We start from the raw sequence: 20586 nt of genomic DNA on the forward strand, positions 1-20586 counted from the left end.
TAAAACTTTCCAGTGTAAATTTAGAGAATGGGTTGTTCCTGTTTCAAAATGCATTCCAAACACATTGCATATCTGTTTTACTTTCTGTTTAGCACATATTTGAAACTTAAAGGTGCCCTGTAGAGTTTTCGACCACTAGTATGCGCTATGGAGCGATATTTTTAACAGTAAGTGAGTTTGTATCATGAATGGTGGTAATGCACAAAGCGTTGTAATGCACCAACAAAGGCAGTAGAGAAGACGACTGCAAGCTAGCAAACCAGGACGTAAACAATGTACAGTTTATAATATTTTAAAAAAGGGACTTGCAAATGTCTTATGAGGAAGATAAGGAAGTGCTCTCTGCACTTTTTGTTAGACCTCAAGGAAACACACTATGTATTTTAGAGATGAGAAACCGAATGTAAACAGAACGTCTGTCAACAAGAAAACTCATCAGGGCACCTTTCAGTTACACTTCAGCATACAGCTCTTTGATAAAAGTCAAGATGTAATGAAATAGCATTTTGAAATCCATTATGGTCATTTTTTTTTTTTTTTTTTTTTTTTTACATGTTTCAAATTTCTATTCATCATTTCTATTTTTTTGCATGTCATCCACCGCAGATGATTGGATTATCTTCTGTATGTGATAAATTGCTTTTTGGTTATCAATAATTTCAATAAAACTGCAGATAAGAGCAGAGTTTCCATCCAAACTCTCCCATCTGCTCTCTTTCTGACAAACCTCTCTCTCTTCTTGTTTATTCTGTATACCTCATAATTACTCACCATCTATTTTACTGTTATAAGCATTTTTGATCCAACCACCATCTTCCCCCTTTCTCTCTCTACAGATGATGAGATTATGTTGTTACTTCCTCTTTGGTAATCAGGATGTGCTTTCGTCCAGCAGGACTGCAGATAAGAACGGAGTCTTCTACTAAACATTGTCAAAAAATAATTTGGTCCAAAAAAAATCCCTCAGTGTAAGAGACCTTACTCAGCAAAGGTAAACTCTCTGTTCCACAATACATTCATTATCACCTTGCAAACAGTATTGCCAATTAGACAACTTTACAGTTCTGTACAATAAACAATCACAAAAATATCTCTTCCCTTTCAGCTTTATCTAGGCACTTAAAAAAATTATTCCTGTACAGAAATAAAGCATGCATTGTTTTGTTGTTTCTTGTGTATTTTTTTTTTCAAAGTAGAACTTTGGATTTGTAAACAGTATCCAGTTCCTCATTCTGCATTGTCTGTGAGTCCTACATAACAGTGCACATCGAAAGGTCAGAAGAACACTGTTATTTGACCATGAATCAATATCTTCAGGACGTCATGTGGATTTTGTTTTGTCCTCGTATCTCTCTCTAATTCCTTGTGGCTTTATGTGAGTGTCTGTTTTGGTTTGTAATGTTTGGAGGTTTGTGGGTTTTTTAAATGTTCATCATTTGAAATGTGAGTGGCCAGTTTCTGTGAGCTGCAACTCTCAACACACGAGGAAAATATCATCATATCCAGACTGTTTGGTCTCTCCAAGGCTGAGCTCAACCTGCGGTTTGCTCTACCAAGAACCCTAAAACTGATGGGTCAGCCTCTCTCATTGGCATGTCTCCCTGTGTGCTCAGCTCCTCCTGCTGTGGCACCCTACCCTAGGGAAAAACCTTCCCCTGCATGGCCCACTGCCTTGATCCAGGTTCCTTGTCCTCATTTCCACTCCTTCCTTTCTTCTCCTTTTATCTGCACTCTTTGTCTAATTTTGACTCCTGTGTTTCCTTCTCTCGTTTCCCTCAATTTTCCATTTCAAAGAAGAAATAAAAAAAGATCTTGATTCATCCCTTTTAAGGGTGCATGAACTCCACCGGTTACACAAAAGTGCATGAATGTACACAAAGTTTAGTTACAGGGTAACCAAGTGGCATACATGGGATGTTGAGAAGGAGGAAGGTACTGCTGAGGAGGCGAGGGAGGACAGGAGTAGACAGGCTGAACCTGCGCTACATAATAGTTGCTGAAGTTGCCATTTGAGACATAAGGAGCCGGCTGGTAGAAGCAGGTGACATTGGCAGCATTGGGGATGGCGTTCTGCTCAGCCAGGACCCGCAATGCCAGCGACGAGATGAGGCTGAGCGTCTGGCGCCTCTCGTGGCCCATCAGGCACACCGTGCTCTCCTGCACCACATCATACAGCGTAGCCAGATAGTCATACTTCCTGTCCTCCAGGTCCACAAAGTGGTTCTGCAAGTAGGACTCTAGCTTTCTCCTCTGCTCACCCACGTCAGGAAAGTCTATGAAGAAGCGTGAGCACATGTATCGCTGCAGCAGTTTCATCTCAGTGTCAGAGGCTGCACGGAAACCTCGCACCAGCAAGTGACAGTACTTCAGCAAGCCCCCACCTCGGATCTCCTCGGGGCTCCTTGTGCAGATGAGGCGCTTGCGAAGGTGATCCAGGGCGGTAGGGAAGTCGCCATAGACACTCTCCCCGAGGATTGTAGGGTGGAAAGTGGCAGCCATCGGGTGCTCCGAGCACTCATAAAACAGTAGAAGTGAGTCCAGGCGAATCTGGAAGGAGTCCACGCTGAACTCAAACTGCCGTCGAAGAGAGTCCACAAACTTGAGCTCCACGTTCTTGCCACGGTTGTTAGAGAGTGAGATGAGACTCCAGCGGTCTGAGTCATTGCACACTTTCACCATCTTTTGCACATAGGCCTCCTGAAAAACACAGTTTAAACATTAGTTGTCATCACAAACTGGTAATAAAAGTGTTTATCTACATATGTCCATTGTATCTCATGTTTTTGCAGGTTTTAAATTCAAGTGTCTATCAGTGAAAACTGAAGTCAAAAAAATTGGACACTGTTGTAACAGAGAGCATTAACACCTTGATGTAAACCCTTTATTTTCATACTCACAACCATAGAACACACAAAATCATTATATTAAAAACATTTTACCTACCTACACTATACATACAAAGAGCAATAATAAATACCATAAGAGCAAATAATAGGCTATATTTGACTGGAAATATTTTTACATTTTTAAGAAGAATATGTCATTTTTTTTCTCATATTATACAGAGGCCTTCTCTTGTTATGTTACCCAACTCTGCTTTTTTCACCTTTCAGAACTGTAGTGGAAGAATAGAATATAATGTTAGTTCTTGCTGCAATAGCCTATGAAAGACACCTCTTTATCTTATTCTTCTGAAAAGCATATCACAGCTTGTTACCAGAGAGAGATGTCTTACATGGTGATCCTCTAGATAAAAATTTAGTCTTGGTTTAAGCAGGCTTCAACAACCAGGCATTCATGCTAATTTGCACCAGATAAACATCTTGATTTTGTCTCTAGTCATGATGTTTTGCTGGTCACATCTGTCGGAGGGCCATTAGTAGCCTGGATAGTCTTCGGTATCCAGGTAACTGAGGGCCGACTGATTAATGTGGATCCGACTCCAATTGGATTAGACTGAATCCTCTTTGAATTGGAAACCAACCTTTTTACTATTTGAAGGCTTATATCCCTGTGCTATTTGGATGTATTGAGGGCAGATCTTAGTCTGCTTTTTCTAAATTGTAGCCTATTTATAAAAGTTGCACTTTTTATGAGTGCATTTTACCCACTGGGAATGTGTACACTGACTGGAAAATGCACAAACTTCAGCAGTGTGCGATGTATAAGTAAGTAAATTTAAGGAAGATGATGAGGAAGTTCTACAGCATGTGCTCTGTCTTTCCTGGTTTGAAAGTTTGAGACAACATGTAAATTTCATTTTGAAAATCATATAATATTCAAATGATAAAATGTCATATACTACCTTTAAGGTCACTGGTGTGATCTTTTCTTTGTTCACTCCCTCTGGCAAGAAGTCTAGAAGAGAGTCCAGAACTATATCTTTCACTATCTGAAACTCCATCTCTCCTTTCAGGTCGGCGCAGAATATTAAGTCCAGATCTTTCCATCCTAGACCGCTGTCCTCATGCAGCACGTAGCTGGCCGCGGAGCCGTTCAGTCGCACCTCCCGGACATGTATCCGCTTCTCCTCCATGCGGCTCCGGACCACCTTGACGATATCCCGTGGCTTCACCTCCAGAGTGGGGAAGCTCCACCGGCCGTGGATGGGAATGGAGCCGGTGAGGATGGCGTCCAGCCGCTGCACTTGCTCCCAGTTGAGCACGCTGAGGTTGATGCTCTCCCCGTCCGAGCAGCTGTCGGTTGCAGGAGAAACAACATTCTCGTCCATCTTGATGAGAGGTAGACAGTAGAATGTAAACGACCAAACTTTCCACTAACTCCTTCTGGAGTTGTGGCATCAGCTAGTTCTAACTTTCTGTAGAATTGACCCTTCAGCGCTGATGTCTGTCATAACAACAAGATGTTGGACGGCAAAGCGTCTTCACGCATGACGGAAAGTACTAGTTGGGCGGCGTTATACTTGTCCTACTTCTTACATAAAGTCTGCAGTCCAGACAAATTAAATTCTTGAGCTTCCCAGCCGTAAGGCTTACACTGTCCAGCATCTGCTGCCCCTCTGCGCGCTCCGCTCCGACCCTGTCGCCAAACTCCGGAAAGCAGACATCAACTTTTAAAGTCGAATGCTTGTTCCCCACAGTGTCAGCTTTTCGTAAACGCCCCAAAAGCTCACTGACTCATCCATTACATCCGAAAAAACGTTTCATCCACCGCAAAAGTTTTACTTCTTCTGTCCTCTTTGGCTCACTTTTACGCACAGACGATTGCGCGTCCCTGCTGCGTAACAACAACTTTTCTCGCCGTTTTAGGACTGCTACGCTTTTCCACTGCACACCTACTTTGAGAAAGTGGTGTATGGTTGCTTATCACTCACATTTTGGCCGCTTGTCTCTCGCTGATATTGCGTGATGCCACAGAGGTCCCATTCCATAGCTGCTGGAGAAGTTATGGTCAGTATGCTTCCCGTCTGAGAAGCGTTGGGGCGGGTCGGTTTGATTGACAGTCCACGCCTACTAATAGCTGCCGCTGCTTCCCATAGTTACAATGAGTGGCTGCAAATTTTGGAGACTGAGGCGTGTCTGTAGAATAGGCGTTACGAGAGAAGAGACGGATTAGACGCTGAATCTAAACTGCAACCCGTCCTCGCTCTGAATCGATGTCCATATTCTTCCGGAACGCCCACTTGTGTGAACACTCCCATTTCCGCGGGGATGCAAATACCCGCACTTGCCCTACATTGTGCATTATCAATAGGGATAGGTAGACCAACTAATCCTCATTGTCAGTTCACTTTGATCATTGCAACGAGGATCAACTCACTCAGACATCTGTGCGTGTTATTTTAATGCCACCAATATGTTCTAAAGTTAAGAAGAGCGTCATGAGCTCCATTCACAAGATTTGGTTGCTGCGCAGTCTTCACTTAACTATATAGTGCTGTCTTGTCAGAATCATGAATACCAACCAGTTAGTCTGTTATAATTTACTCTGTATAACAGAATCACAAATGTCACAAATATAAATCATTTCCCCCTTATATTACAGGTATTTGTTACAGAGTTTTGAACATATACAGGTGAGGCATGCATGTAAAGCCAACGCCCCCTGGGGGTGGTTTTTCACCCCTCATTACCTGGCCCTGTAGACATGTATGAGTGTGCAACAACTTTTCTGAGGTAACTTTGCAAACTTGCAGCAAAAGTGCAGAACACATGTACAAGTGTAGTACCTGTACTGTACATCTAATAATCTGTATCTGATTAACAATTAAAGTGATCCCCCCCACTCTGTGTGACTGTGATGACCACTTCTGTCTTGCATGACCTATCTGTCAGTATGTAGGGTATAGGCCATACAGCCTTTGCAGGTTAGTTGTCATGGAGAATCTATCAGTGCAGAGCTTGGCGCGTATACCTGCGTCACTGCAGACGAGCCCATAAACCAGCTTACCACAGATTACCCTGTATGTGCAGTGACACACACATTCACACAGACATACACCCACACAAGCATGCTCAGAGAGACATGCATGCACACTCACACGTCTGCAGATAATGCACCGCTTATGCTATTTTATGGTGGTATTGACTCCATGTTCTGTGCATGCTCAGATCTTAAAACATTCACCGTCTGAAAGACTGTAAAACGAAAAGTTTTAATTGAAGCAATGCCAAAACCAGTCCAAACCACAAAATGACAAACAACTGTCAGTTGTCATTTATTGTGAATATTTTAACACATTATTGTAATAACTGAGCTGCACACTAACTTTTTTTCAAAAATTCACTCCACCCATTCACATAAGGTGTGAAAGCTGAAAGCCAATTTTGATAAGGAGATACATGACTGCTGGTTATTTGTCTGTATGTATTTTTGATAAAACATCACCTACTGTATTGTATACACAAAGCATAAACATCACACGCATCACTGTGGACATTTTCATTTCAATACGGCAGGATGCATGACGGTCAGTTTCACTGTAACCAATATTAGTTACAATAAACTGTCTATGGCATTTCTGTTTTCAATGAAGTGAGTGGGGGCTGCTTTCAGTTCTTGATATTGCTTCAGTTCTGAGTGTCATGGGCCAAACAGGAGCCAAAGCAGCAGCTTCAAGTGTTACTATAAATTTAAGTCACTCTAATAAATTTCAAATTAATGATACATTTCAGAAGAACTCAAACTTGAAACTTAATCAGAGCTAAGTTACGGACAATCTGGTATCAATATTTCCACACTTAAGATTCAGACCATGCAGCTCTGTAGATAGACACAAGACAGCAGGTCAGTCACAGGCCTCACTTTCCCCATTCACCAACTGGCTCAATGTCAGGCTTACTGCCTGGGATTCTTACCATGAAGCAGCTACTTACCTGACCTCTGACTTGTCAAGTGGATGACACCGGCTTGGTTTCCAACGTCTGACGACATCAGAGGATTGGCGAGGGGATTTCAAACAGACCCCTTGTCAGGCTGCCAAAGCGATCTCCACATACTGAAACAAATTAGTGTGTGTGTGTGTGCATGCTGGACTTCACTTTTATGTCTTCAGTGTTTATGTGAGTGTGTGTACAGCTTATGTTTGTGTAGTTATTCATTGTGCAATTCAATTCCTTTTTGCATATCATGTGCAGACTTTCCTCTTTCTACACAGGACCATGACAGTATTGAAACCAAGTGCTTCATTCAAAAACTGGAAGAGAAGTCAGACATTTTTGTCAGCAACTTTCTGACAACAGTACATCCGTGAACCCCCCGTCTTTCACTTTTAAACCCTTATTTCCTCCCTCCATCCCATCCCACTCTTCCTCTCTTTTTGCTCATCCTCTTTTCCATCTCCTTTTTCACCATTCCTACACGTGGAAGTTCATTAAGAGATTACAGTGAGCCCGTTAGCCGAACATGTTTCCGCGCTCTTCATCCTCCTCTTTCCCACCTCGCTGCTCGTACCTCTACCATTTTTATTCTTTTGTCTGGATTTCCTTTAAGTGGGAAAAAATCCTTCTAAATCTTAGATTACATGTTGACCTGTCATGCACTATTCACTTACTATAACTCTTCCAATTGTTGTAGACTAAAAATTATTTTACAGCTGATGAAGGGAAATAAAGACCTTTTTTTCATTTTTGAGCTACCTATCAAACTAATAGTTATAAATAGAAATACAATTTCTTGTTAAACCATCCCCCATACTTCCTCCATCCTCAAAGTACATGGTTCAGCCTTGCTGTTACTGCTGCCCTGTAGCTCTACTGTCCCTATTGCTCCATACCTTGACTCCTGTGAGAGGAAAATCAGGAAAACCAGGACAACAGATATGATTCCTGTCTTTCATCTTAAAACAATGGCTCCTTTAAAGGAATCAGTTTGACATTTTGAGAAATACACTTTTTGGCTTTCATGCTGAGAGCTAGATGGGAAGATTGACACCATTCTCATGTCTGTAAATACGATGCTAGCATCAGAAAAAAGTTATCTTAGCGTAGCATAAAGATGGGAAACAGCTAGCCTGGCTCTGTCCAAAGGTAAAGGTTGCACTCATACTGATTCATGCTGTTGAACTGTTAACTTATACCTTCTCTAAGCACAAGTAATGAATCATCTGCAAGCTATTACTGACCTTCCTGTTTCTGCAACTGTGCATGAAATTGACATTCTCAGTGTCCGGCTGACAGCCCTTTGACACATATACAGTAGATGCAAAGCACATAGTAGTTAATGACACTATATCCAGCCAAAGACAAACCTCAACAGTATTTCCAATCAGTTTTAACCTTGACCTTAGTAAGAGACCTTGTTGACCCCAAACAACCTTGAAGAGTGCACTCAATAGTGTAAGCCCCCACTAAAGTCTTCCACAGCCTCTAATGAGATTCGCTGACGTGCCCTGCACTGTAAGCCATGCTGCAGCGCTCCTAGAAGGTGCTCCGTGTGTGAGCATGTTAGTGGCAGCTGTAAACTGTAAGAATATTGTATTTAAAGGGAGACAGAACAATGAAAGCAAGATTAAACTGTTGCTTCTTGTATCTCATTCTCCATCAAAACTTTAAGCTGCAGTTTCAGGGAGACACACACTTGTAGACAAAATAGACAAAATGTCCGTCCCTGAATTCAACTTTCACAAGATGTTGTTTCTGCAATTATCAGCAATAAACATGCTGATAATTGTCTGATTGCACTTTACTTTGCACACAAGTTCACAGACATGTATTGCTCAAGAAGAAACAGACACATACACACATGTATTGCTCAAGAAGAAACACACACATACACATATGTACTGTATATTTAATAAATATGTTAATAGAACATTTTAGTCATAGAATAAACAGGTTTAATTCATCTATCATTAAATCATCTAATATATTGAACAAAAACACTTCATAAAAAGAACTTAGTCAACTCAGTACCCTTTCCCCCAATTTTTATCAGAATGCTCTGCTGAACTGTTATTACTTAGAACAGCAAATGCAGCGACAAACACAAACAGGAACTGAATCGCTCTATCTGTGACCCAACTTCCTGCATGATAACTGTGGCCAGCCAGAGACCACACTGATACATACTGTGATCTCTGTCACATGTAAACAGACATGCAGACCTACAAATGCACAATGAGAACTTACTCCTGGCCCACAGCTGTGGCTAGATGTGACTTTTGTAAGCAGTCATGTTGGCGACAAGTTGGTTAAAGACTGGCAGATCATCAGATCATTATCAGACAGAGCCACTCACTAAACCAGCTGTTCTCAACCTGGGGTCGGAGCCTCTGCAAGGAGTTGCAAGTTAATTCTGAAGGATCCTGAGATTATTAACAGGATAGACATTCTTTTTATTTACTTTCTTCTTGCAAATTACTTTTAATTTACTAATTTACTAATTTTAGACATCTCAAGCCTTTTATTCCAACAAAACACGGAGTAAAGTATAAACCTGGTTACATCTGATAAGGAATTCAGCTGGGCAAAGTGAGCAACTTCTATGGGACCCAAAAGCTCCAGGTTTTCTGTGTCAACTGGTTTGTGTCTATTTAGTTTTTAAAAAATGAATGTTCCTCTGTGAATGTACCACATCAAGTTTAAGAGTCTTAAGTCAAATCTGTATTACTAAGTTTCAGTCTCTTTTCAAAAACAGGTTCTGTGTCAAAATCTAGTTGTAATATATTCACTCTTTCAGTTTTATGTGTATATGCTGCATATTCTTAAGTTAATTTGGTTAAGCAAATTACCACACAGCAAATACTGGCCCAGCTAGTATTCTAGCATAGAAATATTGTACACAGTTCAAAAGATAAGATACTAAAAATATAGATACTATTTCAATAGATTGTGAGTAAATTGTAGTAACTTATTCTTGGGAGATTTACTTTCACCGTCATTAGACATTCTTCCAGTTTCATGGAGAAGCTGGAAAACCCCTGAATAGTCTCAACAAAGGTCACACTCACAACAAGAAGGAACCGTAGTGCCACCTGCTGGATTACAGCAAACAGTCTGTGTTGTACTTGGACACACTGACTGTAAAAAAGTTCCTCTTCCATCTCACTAGGTAGCGCTCTTTTCCTACTGCATATAGTTCATTACACACACACACACACACACACACACACACACACACACTTTCCATCTCTCCTCTCCTTTATTCTCACTTTCCCACACTTCAGACTGTACAGAAATATTAACACAAGTATTGGTACAGCTGTGTTGGGTAAACAGTGTCATTGGAGAGCCAGGTTAGGTCATTTTATCCATAAATATGCGGTATTATGATTCATTTATAAAAAGCTGAATTGGTTAAAAAAAAGCGCTAAATAGATACAGCATGTTCAACTATGACAAAATCAGCAAACTTGTTATCAATTACTCAGAGTATCTCCTATGTGCACATATGTGCAGAGTGATTTAGGGTGACACACAACCTTTGTTCGGTTTGAAATAATGCTGACATCAGAGTTCTTGTATGTGTCTGCTGTGGGAAACCTTTGCGTCATGCAGGCTGTATGACCTTTGTGTCTCAGCAATTAAACATTTCTGTTCTCTGCATTTTTTGTTTGTTTGTTTAACTGTTTTTAGTAAGTTCTGTGTCATCATTATTATGTATCCACAGCAACCGCTCACAACTTTGTCTGTTCCTTGTCTGTGGGATAATGATGACTCAAATAGCTTGTTGCATGCTGTGAAGCAGAGGTGAGTGCTTAGACTCAGCTTTGTTTTGACTCTCCAGAATGCTTTATGTCTATAAATGATTCAGAAGTAGAAATGAATGCTTTTGAAAGTTGAGTGAGAGCACATTTCAGAGACCACCATTAGTGTTATTGATTATTCACATCATCTTACAGTCTTTGTCTTCTGCATGTACAAAATGGCTTCTACTGTGCTTCCTCTGAAGCATCTGCAACCTGTTAGCTACTATAATGAGTGAGAAAACATACTCTCCAGCTGCAGTCGCACAGAACGTTGAAATGGCACAGCAACAACAACAAGATTAAAGCAGTATAGACACAAACACACACGTGCAGTCACACCCTCCTGGTGATGGCAATTAATCTTCCAATGGGATCAACATATCACAGTTTACAGCTCAGGTCAGGTTAAGGCCGGTTTTTGTAAGAGCAGCAAGTGTCTGGCTCCAGAATAACAAAGAGGATCTTAGCGGTGAGATCTTGAAGGAAATCCACCCCAGTGTGGTTTAGTGAAACCCTGTGCGAGCTGCAGCTGCAGGTGATGTGGCAGTAATTTTGCACTGTGGTCATTCATTTGGCTCTTCGCTCTATCATGAAAGGTTTAGGGTGGAGCTCAACTCCTCTTCTCTTCTGTCTCTACATGTCTTTTACAGAATGACCTTGGTGAATGGTGATTTAGGGTAAGGTGTGCTTCCATTACTCCCACCAACAGCAGTGACTGTGAGTGTTGGGAGGGAAGAGGAATGAGAGATGAAAAGAAAAAAAAATGCTGTCTGGTGTATAATTGAGGTGCTGGACGAAGAGACAGAAGAGTGAAATTAAGAATAGAATAAGTCTGCATGGAGAGATGATGAGCTGGACATCAGGGAAGGGTGGGGAAGAGAAGGGAAGGAGATGGGGTTGGAAGGCATAAACAAAACATTAGAAGTAAAAGTGGATAGATGATGAAGAGCCTGAAATAAAATAGCTAACTCAAGCCCCAGAGGACCACATCAGCATGCAGCATCCAGCCAGCAACACGGGCCCATCCAACCCCGATGTCACATACCACAGCTTTCTCTATTTACCTCACATGAAAGTGCTTTGCTTCCACGGCCTACTTCTCACACGGGCCTGTGCTTCATCTTGACTTTGTTTGCCTTTTTTTTTTGAGCACTCTCAACCCTTTTCTCTCTCCTCAGTTCCTGCCTGTATTTCCTCTGTTGTTTACTCAGAGAGGTATTTATTGAGTCAGTAAATAATGTGATTAAAGGAACGTCCAAAACAGCTGAGGGATACGATGCAGGTTTAACAACTTATATAACACACATATGGCACATAATAATTGAAAACCCAGAATCCTCAAAGACACTTTTAACCATCTGGATGAAATAATATTCCATCTGTTTCACTATAAAAACGGTTATAAACTTGTTTCTCAAGTTGTGATTCTATTTCCTATCAAGGTAGCTGGAAATGGCATATCTCCTTGCTCTTTTTGTGAAAAAAAAAAAAAAAAAAAAAGTAAAAAAAAAGGTGCAACTTTTTGTGTCAAGCTGCAGAGCATTTTTTTAACCAAATGGTTAGAGTCTTTGAGGATTTTGGAAAAGTTCAAAGATCTTTTTCAGAAAATCAGATGCTCTGTTACTCAGATGTAACAGTTAGAAGCGAGAGACCCAAACTGCTTGTATTAGCCAGTTATTTCTTGTGTTAACAGGTTTGTGTCATTATTTCAAAGTGTGTTTGTGTGTCTGTTTGTGTGAGACTGTAGGATTGTAGCCTAATTGCAAGTTGCAAATTTTATTTTTTGAAATATACACTAGGGTCCAAAAGTCTGAGACCACTTTCCAATGGGAAAGTGGTCTCAGACTTTGGGACCCTAGTGAATATTTTTACATTGAAATTGGGACCAAAATTTGACAGGACCAATTGTTAGAAATTGTTATGGCTCAGTTGTTAGAAACGTTTGTTTCTGGACTGTGTTATAGGGAAAGTATTTATTGGACTGGATTGCTGTTGCCTCATAAATAATTCTTGTGTGTTTATAATCACAACCTTTCCTTTTTGGGGCAGAGAGAGAAGACACTTTAAGGAATATTGTGGTCAGAGAGAAGTGTGTCTATGGGGTAGGATCGGACAAGAAGTGGTTAGCGTTAGAGGAAGTCTCCAGGATGTTAATGTAAGTCAATGTTAACTCCTAGTCAATGGAAACACAACTCTGTGTGTGTGTGTGTGTGTGTTTGTGTGTGTGTTGTTGTCTTTGCATGTGTGTGGTGAGTAAGTCACCAGATGGCATATCTTTCATCAAAAATAATTAGTTGATGACTTTGGCATATGTTTACCAGTGCATGTTGAATTGGCCTTGAATTTCCTTGAATCAGTTCCAGTTCAAACAGCTGATTTAAAATGTGACTTAGTGATTCACACTCAAAGTATCACCTGGCAAGTATTTATGCCATGAGAGATGAGAACTCCAGCAACTCTTGTAGTATGAAGAGCAACTTTATTAGTTGACCGACGCGTTTCAGCTTATGGCCTTCATCAGGGTCATCAGTATTTATGCCATCACACCTTTGTCAAGCTACAAAACATTTAGGGCAATATCAATGTCTCAAAATTCAATCAATCAAAATGTCCTGCCAGCTGGCGGATGGTGTTTTTGTGAAACCCGATCATAGGAATGTGAAAAGCCAGATTAAAATCAACAGCTGCATGTTATTTCACTTCATTATTATTCTTTCTACAAAGCTTCGGCCAGCTACAGTTCATGTATGTGTAACTGGTGTAAAGAACATGTTGTTTTGTTCTCTCTCTGCTGTAATTTCATTCCTTCTCCCTCTGTACAATCTAGTAAAGATTACAGTTTGTCTTTTCAAAGTTAACAGCCACACTGAACTTGGGCACAGCGTGCTTTGAGCTAAATGCTAACATGTTCATGTTGACAATGCTGCAACAGACTGTCCTGTGTTTACTATGAGTTTCTGTATGCAAGGTACTGCGTCCTTCTGAGTTGCTGTAGGGCAGGAGTTGTTGGCGGACTTCTGCTTAAAGCATGTGTTTAAAATAAAGAAGCAGTTGTTGCTGGACATGCTACTACATCTCTGTGTAACATTTATCATTTTCAAACACTAGCTGATAGTTGATGGAAATGCCATTAGTTCTACAGGTATTTAGTCATGAACTATGAAGACAATCTGAAAGTTTGATCTGATGATGGCACTACATGAACAGTCAGAGGGTCACCAAACACAATACGATTCATTCTGAGGGGACAATACATCCTGTAGTTATCGAGACATCTCACTCAAAACCATAAATGTGAATCTCATGGGGGGTTTATTCTCTGGGGACCATGAATGTTTGTACAAAATTTCATGTCAATCTATCAAGTAGTTGTTGAGATAATTTGGACAAAAGTGGTTGACTGACCAACGGCCCGAGTGACTGACCGGCCAATGCTGCGATCCATAGAGGTTGAGGCTCAAGGATGATTCACATGGAAGAAGATAACAAGGGGAGGACATAGAGAGGTCATACAGGGATGCATAAAAATGAAGTGGTAAACTGACATAATCCCTGGCTGTAGATCCAGTTGTTTGTGTGTTGTTCAAATTGGCAACAGAGCTAACTATCTTTTCCATACAGATGGATCCAGATGGAGACAAAGACAATGAAGAAAGAGGAAAAACATAATGTAGATACCGTAGGTGGATGATTTATCCATGTGTCATTATGTATTCAGTATGATGTCTTTGTGTTGCCAAACTGTCTCACACTATCTCAAATGACGGAGTGGAGTTCTCTGCTCTCTCAAAAACAGTGAATCCCCCTATTTAACAAGCTGGAACGCTGTCAAAGTCTACAGCATGGTCGGAAAAAAGTGCAAAACACAAAGAGAGGGGAAAATGTCAAAAAAAGAAAAGAGAAGGTCTAAATTTGGTCACATAGATCATAGATCGTTAGTCATATATAATGTAAAATATTTATATTTTAGCCATCTGCTAACAGAACACAACTCACAGAAACCATGAGATGTGCCAAATCTTCCACAACCCAGTTTAAAAGCACACTCTCTTGTTAATAGACACAGGAAACAGACACGTGGCAATGCTTTAAACATTAAAATTAAATGTAAATGGAAACGTTTCCACAGCAGTTGGTTGAAATCGTCAGCCATCCACTCTGTGTTTAACATGTCTTTTGATAGAGTTGAAACAGAAGCAACATGCTCTGGAAATACAAAGGGGTGTGTGTGTGTGTGTGTGTATGTGTGTGTGTGTGTGTGTGTGTGTAACTTTTGCTAAATCGCCTCCTTATCTGAGAGATTCACCGCAGCGGCTAGAAGGCGTCAAGTCTGAAGCGAGATTACTGTGCACCAAAATTGCACTTGATTTACACTGATGCATGTCTAGCATAGATGATATGAGGTAGTGTCACTTTTCAAGGCTCTAAATTCTCATAATCCTGTTCACAACATGTGTTATTTAGTGCCGCACCCTAGACAAAACGCAGTTTAGCAAGAATCTCTCTAAGACAAATATTGGATGAAAGGCCTCCAACTCTCTAACAAGAAACAGTAACCAAAAGTAACCGGTTTTCATCCTGGATTAGTTTCTAAAGAAAGTCCGAACAGCCTCTTGTTTTTCCTCAAAGATTCAACTTATGGAATGCATTTAGCGCATATGGTTTTAATGTAATGCACCGACTTTATTTTCCAAGATGTCAGATATTGTAATTACACCAAAACTACAACTCCATGGCTGATGAATTTTAGCTATAGACAAATATGGATTCAATTAACTCTCCATTCTTGCAGGGCAGGAGTTAGCAAATTGCCTGTGACTCCAGTGAATAACAGTGCTGATGGCTTAATCAACTTTTTAAGCTTTTAGTAAACATCCAGAGAACCATAACTAGCAAGGTGGAGGAGAGAGGACATGTGGACATGCAACATTTCACCAACACAGCATGTGATTATTGAACAAATCTTTTCAAAACCATGGGCATTTATTTGCTGCCATAACAGCCTCCACCCTGCTGGGAAGGCTTTCCGTAAGATTTTGGAGCCAGGCTGTGAGGATTTGCTCCTATTCAGTCACAACAGCATTAGTGAGTTTGGCCAATGATGTTGGGTGATAAGGCCTCGCAGTCTGTGTTTCTCCACATCTGACTGGTAAAACCATTTGTCATTAGACCTGTCTTTGTGCACAAATCCACTGTCATGCTACCCAAACTGTTGTAAAAACATCATCAGACAGGGGTGTCCCCACATTTTTGGCTGTATAGTTTAGAACAAAAAACATAGTTCAATTTATTAGGACTGACAGTTTAGCACTGTATTGGAAAAACAGCCTCTTGTCAACCTTCGGTTACTCTTTATGGATTGAAAAATAGGCTTTTTTGCAGTCTTTTTTCTGTCTTTCTCTTTTTTAAAAAAAACCTAAACTCTCTCAAGGTCAAACAATGTAGTGTCAGCTTGCATCTGTAACCAGAAAAGAGGCATTGTGTTTGAGTACTGTCTTGACACTAGGCTTAAACCCATTTTTCTGGTCAAGGAATACCTGGACAAATCAATATCCAGGTTCATGTAAGGATTACAGGTCCTCATAACTGTTCACCTGGTAGACACATGGTGTTCTGTGTCAGATTTGTGAAGTTGAGTGATAGAAGAGAGTAAACACAACAATAACACAAACAACCCTCATCATGGCAGAAAGTCTTAACAGAAAATTTGGACCACACACACGTGTACTAGAACAGAGGGCAGAAAAACACACACACACACACTTCAACAACAGACCAACAGCAGGACAGACGTCCAAGCCCCACAAACACACGCCTGCCTCCACAGACACACATCTGTTTTGATTTGGCATAAATCCTCCTGTTGGAGTGATAACATGATGACAGATCAGCGCACACGTTGGCTTGTTTATCAGAGTTTTATCAGAACTGAAGGCTCCGCAGATGTTTTTTGAATGAAACGTCATCATATGCTTTGATTGTTAATTTGATTTTAAGTCACCTTCATGTGTATGAAGACTAAATCACCTTAAGGAGGATAGCGAGTTCACGGCATCTTGATCTAGTATGCACCAGGCATACATGAAGGCAACTGCAATTACACTGTATTTCATTAAAGTTTTAAAATATCTTTTATGCCCTTTTGTGACCTCACGATTAGAAAATATAAAATTAATTATCAAGACAGAATTGCAGAACTATCAATAATTGATACCTAAATAACTAACCAAAATGATGGCATGTATTGGTCAGAAAATAAAGCTCTTATAAATGATTAAAACATATAAATAACTTGCTAGTGTTGGAAACTGTTGTACCCAGTCCCATGTAAAATAAGCTCTGCTTTTTAATAATAACATAATCAGGTTATGATTAGAAGTAATACTTCTTTTATCCATAATATGTCAGTAACATAATTCATTACCTAAAATCATACAGGTATGACTTGTAACATCTTAAAGCCTTTGTTAAGTAGTGTTGTCTGTAAGACTCTTCCACCCCAGTGTAGTCCACACAGCACACCATCATATTACCAGCTAAGTAAACATTCACCAGAATTTCTACAAAACAGCCCTTCCCTTGGCCTGCAATATAAATCCTCCACTGAGAGTGCAGAAAGCAAAAAACAGTGAGCTCAAATTGTCCATAACACTGATGTTCTTCATTAATTTCAGAGCTGTGTGAGATGTTGTTTATCTCTTTTGAAAGATATCTGTGAAGTCAGCTAATGTTGGAAATGCACTGTTAGATCTTATTCAGGAAGTCAAGCTGAAGTGATGTTTCAGAAATGTCAGATCTCATTCAAATGAAAACAAGAGGTTTTGGCAAGCTGTGTTACAGTACATTGTGCTGTTGCCTGGACTACTTCAGGCTAATGCATACTGGCTTTTCAGCTACATGTAGGGCTGTTTGTACTTCCTTTCTATCAGCCAGTCTGAGGTTTACAGATGTACCTAAGCTGAGTTAAACAATTTAAGTTAAATTAAGTGCTGAACCTTCTCAGCTGAATAACCTCACTATTACTTAGTGTAACAGGAGCAGGTGGTTCAAAATAGAGATTCACAGCCGTAATGAGATAATACTGTGGGCTTATATCACACTGAAAAGGGTGCACATGTTTGAGTGTAATTATGGCCCACATGCATGTATACAAATGCATGCACATGTGCATTCTTTGTTGTGCATCAAATGTGTTTTCTTAATGCAAGCGCATAAAAGCCTATAAGACATTTCTACAGCCTGCAAGTTGAAATTCAGGGAGATAGATTTATGCATGCAATGTGCAGCGTGCTGTCATCCAGAGCGTTTCCTTGCACCACTATTTGAGTTACTTGCATTGGCACCTGCTTGAGGCCGTCATCTGTTGCAACACGTGTGTGCATTATGTCTTGCTTCATTTGAGAAGCTATCATAGTAATATACTTGTTATAATTACTCAATGTGGAAGTGCAAGAATGTTGTAATTGTGTCTCAAACAAAACTGTGGTGTCTTCTGTTTGGCACATAATGTTATGGTATAATTATAGCTTTCAGTGCATACACTTTAATAGTTGGTAGTATCAATGACTTTGCAGCAAATCACTAGGAAAACTGTATAAGACAACTCACCCAACAACGTGTTTGCAGGTGAAGAATCAACCAGCTTGTTGCAGCTCACAAATGTTTTCTCTCAAACAAATGTTCAAAAAGAAAAAAAGGCATGACCTGATCTAAACACTACTGATCTACAGTCAGTCACTATATTTATATAACTGTGTTGATTTGTACTTGCAGCTGGAGATCTCAGAGCATCCCAAGACCAACATCACAAAACTGACTCAGTAACACTGAGCCTGAATATTCTAATTAGATTGATGTCGAGGGAGGAACTTTCCACTTATCTGCAGAATTCCTCCAAAACAAGACTTACTGTTGGATAGGAACCAGTAAGGCTCCATTACAAGATACAGGGAGGTTGTAGAGAGCCAAGATAAACCAGCTCCCCTCCTCACTCATGTGTCTGCACCAAGCATCTCTGTGACTACTGCTAGCTGGAATAAAAACTTGGAGGAGTGGAGAGAGAGAGAGAGAGAGAGAGAGTATGAAATTAAGAAAAGACACACACGTCTTTTAATAAAACACGCAACTTATAGTGACAGGGAGAAACTAGATGTATTAAAAGAAAGGACAGGACAGGACACATTGTTGTAGGATGAGTAAAAGGGAAAGAGACAGCAAATCCGAGATGCGTGAGAAGAGAGGAATGAGCAAGCAACAATGAGTCATCTACCATCTCAGGGCAATAACATACTGTTATCACTAGTTCTCCATAGACTTGACCCAACTTTAAGAAATTCTCATTATGTTCCATTATCAGCCTTTTTCCCATTGCCTGTTTCCCACATCTTCAGTTTAATTTAATTATATTGATCATAATACTACCAATTTTGAAATTTAAGTTGAAAGTATTCTAATTTGGATGTATTAAAACCAATATTTTGTACCCCAAAGGAACACAGATAAGCCCTATTAAAAGGATAGTTTGACATTTTGGAAAATGGGCTTATTTGCTTTCTTACTGAGGCTTAGATGAGAAGATTGATACCACTCTCATCTATTTTTTTGTAAAGTGAATCAGTATTTTTCCCAAAATTCTGAACATTTAACACCAAAGATAAGGTTTATTTAAGAAGTAGAGCAAAAACAAAAATAAGCTTTGTGTGTATTAATATAAATAAACATTCCCTGATTATACGGCTTCATCAGTGAGTTGGAATTTATCGCGGTGCAATCTGAGTGAATAAATTCTCATTATAATTTGCACAAAGTGTTGGATGTGAGTCATAGACATCAGAACAATTACACCATAATTCATGCTTTGCATAAAAAAAATAAACATCTGCATCTCTTCACCAGGTTGCATCTGGTGGGCCACACTGACACAGGAGTGATAAAAAATAAAAATCACCCCTTTAGATAAGATAAAGTTTTAATTTGTTTTCATGCTGACACACGCACACAAACCAGCCTCTCAACACACATACACTTAAAGTTAGTCAGCCTCAGATGCTCTCTCCCTTTGTCTGCCAAGGGTCATGATAACCCCCTTCTGATGACAAACTGTGTGTTACAGATCTTGAAATATGTAACCGAGCATCTTGGCAGGAGAACATACACTGAATGTAGAGGAGAAGTCATCCTTGCATGGGAAAGGGATGCTGTCTTTGTTGAGAACTAGCCAGAGAAAACCCTGCCTGGGCCCAAAGGAGCAGCTGGGGGAAATACTGAGGCACAAATAGACAAAGTACACATGCTCTCCCACAGCAGTCCTGGCCCCTTGTTGTATTGTTTTTTTTATTAACAGCGGTGTCTAGACAGAGTTCAGCACAAAAAGGGTTATACGTCGACCCAGACTGCTGTCCACACAGCCTGAGGAGACTTGGTGTTTCCTTGGCAATTGAGGGCATGACCAGCAGAGTTACTTCAGGAAAAAGCTTTGCTTGTCAGCCACACAGCAGAGGAAGGACCTCCTGTTTCACCAAACATATCAAAGTCTATCCGGAAATTAATGAAAAAGAAAGCACAAAAGGTGAAGGCCTGAAAGAAGAAAAAGACAATAAAAACCGCAGTGATGAATGTAACACCATGTAACAACCATGAGACACTTCAGTAGAAGAGCATCACTGAGCTTTCCTAAGAATTATCTGACCAAGTATCGTCACACAGGCAGCTAAAAACATGAAGTGAAACCTTATACGAAAAATGAGAAGTTCATAAAAAGTTATCTTTGGATTAATGTCACTACCGTGCAGGATGTGAAAGATATGCCATCGATAAGACAGTACGATGACCCCACCCACACACACACACACACACACACACACACACACACACACACACACACACACACACACACACACACACACACACACACACACACACACACCAAGACATTGAAA

The 20586-nt window shown here is 40.2% G+C and overlaps 1 protein-coding gene across 2 annotated transcripts; it reads right to left on the reverse strand.

Annotated features, from left to right (window-relative positions):
* Window positions 1-562: 562 nt before the first annotated feature.
* On the reverse strand, window positions 563-7295 carry LOC137169080 (terminal nucleotidyltransferase 5A-like). 2 transcript variants are annotated; one of them, XM_067572055.1, is made up of 3 exons: window positions 6837-7295; window positions 3806-4231; window positions 563-2697 (listed from the first exon to the last, which is right to left on the reverse strand). In XM_067572055.1, the coding sequence occupies exons 2-3, from the start codon at window positions 4229-4231 to the stop codon at window positions 1882-1884; spliced, it is 1242 nt and encodes a 413-aa protein (XP_067428156.1). In that variant the 5' UTR covers window positions 6837-7295; the 3' UTR covers window positions 563-1881. The 2 variants fall into 2 exon arrangements, with proteins under 2 accessions (XP_067428156.1, XP_067428155.1); XM_067572054.1 differs by lacking the exon at window positions 6837-7295 and adding an exon at window positions 4835-6788.
* Between the last annotated feature and the right edge of the window lie 13291 nt (window positions 7296-20586).

The sequence above is a fragment of the Thunnus thynnus genome, chromosome 18 (assembly GCF_963924715.1).
Source record: "Thunnus thynnus chromosome 18, fThuThy2.1, whole genome shotgun sequence".
Classification (NCBI taxonomy): Eukaryota; Metazoa; Chordata; class Actinopteri; order Scombriformes; family Scombridae; genus Thunnus; species Thunnus thynnus.